This window comes from Microchirus variegatus (genome assembly GCF_963457635.1).
Source record: "Microchirus variegatus genome assembly, chromosome: 8".
Taxonomy (NCBI): domain Eukaryota; kingdom Metazoa; phylum Chordata; class Actinopteri; order Pleuronectiformes; family Soleidae; genus Microchirus; species Microchirus variegatus.
Genome location: NC_139809.1, coordinates 27465626 through 27473645, shown reverse-complemented (window position 1 = coordinate 27473645; position 8020 = coordinate 27465626). Strand labels below are relative to the sequence as shown.

At 41.6% G+C, this 8020-nt stretch overlaps 1 protein-coding gene across 1 annotated transcript in view; it reads left to right on the top strand.

The window, feature by feature from the left end:
* The first annotated feature begins 723 nt into the window (after positions 1–723).
* The window catches only part of LOC310930499 (SITS-binding protein), a 30692-nt gene continuing 23395 nt past the window's right edge, over positions 724–8020 (top strand). Inside the window, exons 1-2 of the mRNA XM_083893513.1 lie at positions 724–2431; positions 4142–4313. Coding sequence (XP_083749639.1) covers positions 1961–2431; positions 4142–4313 — 643 coding nt within the window. The 5' untranslated portion in view covers positions 724–1960. The remainder of the gene's footprint in view (positions 2432–4141; positions 4314–8020) is intronic.

Here is an 8020-nt window from a genome sequence, read left to right as displayed (position 1 = left end):
CCAGTATAGAACCATGTTTCAGTAAGGGCTGTGTTGAACAAAGTAAGCTGTGAATTAAACTGAATCAACATGATCACAGTATAGTTAAGGATTCAGGAAGGTGAACTAAATTATTTACTGTCAAAAAGTGTGACGTCTTAATTCAAGTTACACCACCATTACTACCCTTGAGGCACGTCTTCTGCGATCCATCAGCGCCGCGAAAAATGTAATCTATGATATAAGGTGTATTTTGCTGTATCAACACATGCCAAGTCCATGGCCATAACGACACAGGAATGCAAAAAATGATCACCAGCAGAGAGACGCAGAAATCTGTAAGGTCTTATAAGACGTTCAGTTATTCTAAGAGAACACCCACACAAGTAAGCAAATACGTTTGAATGTGTGACTGACTGACTGAATGATTATTAATGATGATGATGATTCATCAGGGATAAAAGCAATAGTCTTTCAGAAAGAATCATAATGACCAGCATGTGCCAAGTGGCAGTCTAATCTGAAAATAATAACACAATAATTGCTTTTGCACAATAAAATATGAAATTGCATGTTGCAGCTGAATATCTCCCACCTCAAAGTACCTTACAAATCCTTTAGTTAGAATCAATACTCAGAAACTGTTAGATTGTCTGCTGTGGGCTATTATGATGGTGGTAGAAAATGTGTAGAGCTGACCAGGCTGACCAGATAGAAACATAAAAGACACATTTTGGCATAATTATGACAACAATCCATATTTATTTAAGCTTCAATTTCTGACAAATGAAAATAATTTAACTTGAACGTTACACACTGTACCTTTACATGAGGTGGACATAAAATGAACTGTACATTTGAAAGCTAATGGGAAAATAAATAAATAATAATAATAATAATAATAATAATAAAATAAAGGTGTATATACTGTATATTATAAGAAATCATTGTACTTATCATGAGCCTTGCAGCTTCAGCAGGATGTTAGCTGCATGACAGGTGGCACATCCCTGTCACACAACTGTCAAAACAAAGCGTTCAAAGCGATTTTAAACCTCCACGTGGTTTCACAAAGTAACATTTCGAACATTCGAACAGCATCAATATCTGAAAATGGGTCATTCTTTGTGTGACTTGTAATTTATCAACCTTACACACAAACGCTCATCGTGGGATGAAAACAAACAACACAATTGGATGTGTGATTTGTGTATTTATCTTAAATCAGTTTCAGCTTTTGCTCCCCTTTAAATGTTCAACACCACCCGATCAGGATTTGGATAAGTCATGATAAGTCTCCCGACCTTTACATGCCCACTTGACGCCCCTCGCTGTCCACCAAAGCACCGGATGACAAGTCTCAACAGCCTTTTACGCACGGAGAGCGCACGGAGAGTTTTCCCAGCGAGCACGCATGGGGGTCGCTCCCTTTCAGGCTGTCCATGGCCTCCTCGCCGCGGTGGGCAACTCCGAGACTCTACCAAAGCTTCCTGATCCCCCTTTTCCCTCTCTCTCTCTACCTTTCATATGAAGAAACAACCCGGCGTTACGTCAGAAAGTGCAGGGCAAGCAAGACTGTGTCTTAGGAGCTATTCGTAGGCATTGCTGCCAAACCCGGCTTTGGGGCTGCTCACGAGCTCACTGCAACCAATGCAAATTCACAAATCCAACTGTTTCAAAAGTGGAGCAGTATGTGGTAAGTCCATATTCATTCATACTGTTTTATTTACCCCGCTGGGATTACTTTTTTTTTCTCTCTCTCGCTGCTTTCTTCACATGACAGGTCTCTGTTGCTGGCACACTTGCGCAAAGAAAACGCCAACAGTAGGCTGGTTTGCCCTGTAGCCTGAGTGAAAACACCATGACATGATGAAGCAACAGAGACTTTTGACGCACAGAGATTTCTGCAGCTTTTTTTGTGTTTTAATTCTTTGCTCATCTTAAAAAAACAACAACAACAACAACAACAACAAAAAACAACATGCCCCACGCTCGTAATAGGAACCCTAGCCCCATCCCAGAGGTAACATGGGACACAGGTTTGAAGGAGATGAACGAGACCTGGAAAGGAGCTATCGCCTGTCTCGGAGTGGCCGTCTTCTTCGTAATGACCATCGGGATCATTTACTGGCAAGTGGTGGACCAGCCCAACAAGAACTGGATCCTCAGGGGGACTTTTAGCGGACTCATCTGGGAGAGAAGAACCCACTCGCTGGTCATACAGACACTGGCGGAGGACAAGACCTTTGTGGAGATAGATGTTGGGAACGTGGGGAACCCCGACGTCGAGGTTCCCTTCGTGAGGAACCTGTGCTGGCTGAACAAAACGGAGTTCTGCTACACGTGGGACTCCGTGGCTGAAGTGAAGATCTCGCTGGACGCGAACGAGGAGACGGAGACGGAGTGCTACAGTATGACCTGGACGCCGGTGCTCTGTCACGTCGAGCTGAAGGTAAGGCTGAAGGTATTTTCTCTGTCAGAGAGCAGCCGCATCTCACTCACACGCGATCCACAAACGCGTCAAGGTGGCATTTTTTTACGCAGCTATTAACGTGCAAAACGGGCTTTTCGCTTCTCCCCCCCCTGTGCGCGTTTCGTGCGATGTGCACACGCTTTCTTACATTTTGAGTTTGTGCATGAATTGCTGCACAATATTAAACATAATTGCATTGTTATATTGTTGCCACTTTTACCTCCTGACACCTTTAAAACGCTCAAACACAGGAACAGACCTCGCTATTTACACAGTTAATTTGCGTCGTGTTCATGTATTTCATGTTGGTGACATACATTTACACTCACAAAAACCATCTCTTCATATTATATGAGCTATGAGTTTAAAAAGATATATATTTTTAATTACATTATTTTAAAATTAATTTTGTGATGAAAATGTGTTGTTTTTGTTGTTCTCAAGTCCAGTTTTCTTCCTTTTGCCACCAAAAAGTGATGCTGATGTGATTTTGATGACTCATTTAAAAATGAAGTTATAGACATGTATTTATCCATTTTTCTGAACCTTGTCGTAATATGTATTCATGTCAAATCTGCGTCACAGTTGAGCATTTTTACACGCACAGTACTTACTGTACTTTCCCTCAGCTTAATTATGAAAGGCATTTAACTATTTGGATGTTTAGGGAGGTTAATCTGTCCCCACTGGAACATTCCGAGACCATAACTCCCTGTCATGTGGCTCTGTGACTGCTCTCAGGAAATCTTTCCAAACTTAAGTAGCCTTTTTTTTTTTTTTTGATTTCCAAAATCATGACTAAATCCTCTCTGGCGACCCTTCTGGCACTTGTTTTGAACCTCTTAAACCGAGCCTGGGTTTGCTGACGTGTAATAATTGCGCACAGCGTCTCTTCCAATGCGTAAGGACAATATTTCTCTTAGAAAACACTGTCATTCGATGCTTTCTGAGACCGTGTCAGGTCACCATCACATGCCACTCTGTGCTCTGGGTCTCTGCACTAAATTCACAGTAGATTGTCCCAATGAATGTCAAAGATTCGTCCGTATCATCGCTAACACAGGAAACTTTTCACTTGTCACAAAGTGACTGTGGTGCAAGTTGCACTTATTTGAATAACCGTGCACATATGCAGATTTTTAACAGACCTACTCAACATGTTTCTCATAAATTACTGCCTTTTTCCTTAGAAATAAATTCAATGGCAAATTTGGAGTGTTGATGCTATCGGCCACATCCATCCATCCATTGCCTACGTCCACAGGAGGGTCACTGGTGCCAGTCCTCGCTGACATAGAGTGGAATGCGGCGTACACACTGGACAGTGTTGCCAGTGCTATGGGCCACATACATAATACAATATAATATTAATATAACACAGGAAAAGAAATTGGTCAAAAGTGGTCCTAGGGTAAAGGGGCAGGTGTTGGGGTCTATGGTCATTGGAACTATTTTTTGTTATACCCACTTACAAAATCACAGGCTTGACATCATTCATGAAAGTTGGTGGTGGTTTGGATGTGGGATTTGAGGGTTAAATATATCAAAACAACAACATAGCAATTTTTACCCTCTGCTGTCAAATGCTAATGCTAATTTTATTCCAATCTCCACCACTTTGTATACGTAGCACATCTCATTTGCTCTTTTTCTCGTTCCTGTCCTCAAAAGTCCTTCTCGCCCTTCCAGGACTGCTTCTCCATGACCAATGTGTCCTGGTATGGTGGAGCCAGTGTGCAGGGTCAGACGTGGCCCATCAATGAGCAGAATGCCACCATGCAGCCCTTCACTGTCAGCGATCTGACAGAAAACCCCTCAGGCTTCGGCTCGGTCCTGGAGCGCTACTTCCTGGGCTCATCAGGTAAGAGATAGATTAGTCCCTTATTAGATCTGGATGCTCTGGATGAATTGTTTGTATCAGCTGAGATTCGGTCAGTGTTGCTGGAGATTATCTGATTGTGCATAAGTGCAGTCGCAGTTCTTTCTAATGCCTGCCGGTCTGTTAAAGTGAGAGAGACCTTTTCACATCCTTAAAATGACACAGGGTCAACTGTTTTTCCACACTTGCTATCGGTGTGGGGGTTAGCATAAGGGCTCAGGGAATCTGACCCCACATCAGTGAGTATGCGACGTGTGGTGTGAGACCCATGGCGCGAGGAAATCCCTGTGGATGTTGTTGTATTTTCTTACCCCCCACCCCACCACACCCCATCACTCATGCGCACACGTATGAGCTGAGAAAAATGGTCCTGAAATCTTTCAGAGACAGAACCTCAGAAACACAAGCGACCGCCTGGACAGGAAGACTGGCCCACAAATAGAGGGTAAAGCAATTTCAGTTTATTAATTTAGAGATTAGACTACAAAGGGCGCAAACCACCTTCACCATCTTAAATTAACTCTTTGGGATAGCAGGGTAATTGCCTTTTGTTTCTATTAAAAGGGCAGGTTGGATCAGGGCCCTGCTGACTCTTATAACTCACCAGGTTATTTTGGGGGTGTTAGATTTTATCCTGGGGGCAAAGTGGGGGGAGGCGTGGACCACTGGAAGATGTGAATGGTTAATGTGACTGACGAAGAGCGTTTACAGTGTGTGAGTGTGCGTGTGTGTAATGTGTATATGTGTTTGTTATATCATTAACCTCAGGGACTTAGGCCACGTCCAGATGGAAAGGGCACGGAATGGGAACAATCTTTTTCTTATATCTAATATTTATTTAATTTTATGACAGGGATTTACTCCCTTTTTTTGTCACTCTCTTTTCATGGCAATGAAATGTACATGTGTAGATTTTGTGAGCATTTGATAGACGACAAATCTGTGCACTAATATGTCACATTTCTACATATTTTATGTTTTATGAGTAGTAGTCAAAAGGTTTCCATCCCTTCTTAAATCAACAGAAATCATTATTTTTATTGCCATTTGCAGTGCGTTCTGCTGCCAACTCTCCCCATAATGCACAAATGCACAGGGGACCCAAGTGTCAACAAGTAGTGATGTCACCCACAAGCGCCTGGACTCTCATTTTAAATCCTCGAGATTCACAATATCGACCAGTGTCATGTTGACAGAAGTTCACAGGTGTCGCCTACAACCAGGCTCTTACTCGATCATGCCAGCTGTCACTCACACTCACTGTCCTCTCATATTGTGCCACGCTTTATCATCTATTTCCTTCTAAATGGGAACATAATTTACATAATCTGCATTATGTTCTATTGAAGCCATTTCAACATAGTCTTGTTAGTGTCTATATCCAAATGAGACAAAACAACAATTCCAAAGATCCCATACTGCTATCATCGAACTAGGTGTTACGTTTTGTTTTGATTGAGAAACCCCCAGCAGAAGAAATGACATACTGTGATTTCAAGTGTTGTCCTGTCAGCGGTGGAAAGTAATGAAGTACATTTACTCGCATTACTGTAATTGAGTAGTACTTTTTGAAGTAATTTTTAATTTTTAAGGTACTACTAAGTATGTTTTAGTAAAGTACTGTACTTTAATACATGTTAAATCACACCTGTTACTGAGTAAAAAAATGTTGTCCTGAATAAAAATAATGAAAGATGAGGACATGTGAACGTTGAGGACAGGTGAGCGAAGAGGACATGTGAATGATGAGGACAGGTGAATGATGAGGACAGTTCAATGATGAGGACATGTGAATGATGAGGACATGTGAACATTGAGGACAGGTGAATGATGAGGACATGTGAATGATGAGGACAGTTCAATGATGAGGACAGTTCAATGATGAGGACACGTGAATGATGAGGACAGGTGAATGACGAGGACATGTGAATGATGAGGACAGGTGAATGATGAGGACAGTTCAATGAAGAGGACAGTTCAATGATGAGGACATGTGAATGATGAGGACAGGTGAATGACGAGGACATGTGAATGATGAGGACAGGTGAGTGAAGAGGACAGGTGATTGCTGAGGACAGGTGAATGATGAGGACAGCTGAATGATGAGGACATGTGAATGATGAGGACATGTGAATGACGAGGACAGGTGAATGATGATGACATGTGAATGACGAGTACAGGTGAATGATGAGGACATGTAAATGACGACGACAGGTGAATGATGAGGACATGTGAATGATGAGGACAGGTGAATGATGAGGACAGGTGAATGATGAGGACATGTGAATGATGAGGACAGGTGAACGATGAGGACAGGTGAATGATGAAGACAGGTGAACGATGAGGACAGGTGAATGATGAGGACATGTGAATGATGAGGACAGGTGAACGATGAGGACAGGTGAATGATGAGGACATGTGAACGATGAGGACATGTGAACGATGAGGACAGGTGAATGATGAAGACAGGTGAATTGGCACTAATTAAGGTCCCTGAGTGGGAAAGTTAAAGCATTTGTGACCTTTGACCCATTTTTAATGATACATTATGTTTTTTTTTATTTTGTCAGCACTTTAAAATTGGTTAATGTGAGATTAAGATATATTTGCACGACACTCGAAAGAATCCCAACCTTGATAAAAAAAAAAGTAACTAACTTTACTTTGACTACATTTTAAACAGCTAACTTTTTACTTTAACTAGAGTACATTTTTAGACCAGTACTTTTACTTGTACTTAAGCAAAATGTTGTCAAAATAGTGGTACTTTTACTTGAGTAGAATATTTCAGCACTGTTTCCACCTGTGTGTGTGTGTGTGTGTGTTTGTGTTTATGTTTATGTGCGAGTACAGCTGCTATGTCAAAGTGCCCATTTAACACCAATAGTTCACAGTGGAGGGCGTCATGACATCAGCCCCTGAGGTGATACAACCACTCATCTGTTATGACTTCAGTGACTGTGAGCAGAACATCCTCACAGGCATTCGCTCACACACTGACAGAAACAAATGCACACATGCATGCCCACCTTATGTGCACACACACACACACACACACATTTAGGGATCTTACGTAACACAGCGGCAGGCTTAATGAGAACGTCACATGACAGAAATCCCTTTTCCAGCTTGTGAGTGGATGATTATCAGGACCCCGTAAGTAAACCTTTGTTTCTTTGTCTCAGCAGAGAAACACACACACACACACACACACACACACACACACACATAGATGAGATGACATCCCAAATAGAACAACTGTTTGAGTGTTGCCAAGTAACCACTCGCAGACACATACTGTACGTAGCCCCAAACATAGCAAACTACTGCTCAGCAATGACAGCAATGCCCATTGGACCATTAAAGATATATTTAACACCCAAACACGTACTTTAGCACAAAGACTTTGTGTTTGGCTCTAACATTTACATAATGTGCACGTCTACGACTACAGAGATAATATTTTTCTACAGTGTCGCACATTTTCACACGTTTTGAGGCTATTTACATTGTGACAGGAGTAAATACAGTAATAGGATAATACAAAATAAAGAAAGTACAATATAGGAAAATAGTAACAATATAACTATAAATAGTTAAAGTAGAATGTACATTATAGACCGTTTACAGAATGTATAGTAGTAAAAGTAAAAGCAGCAGAAATTATGTTTGGGGGAAAGGAAATGGGA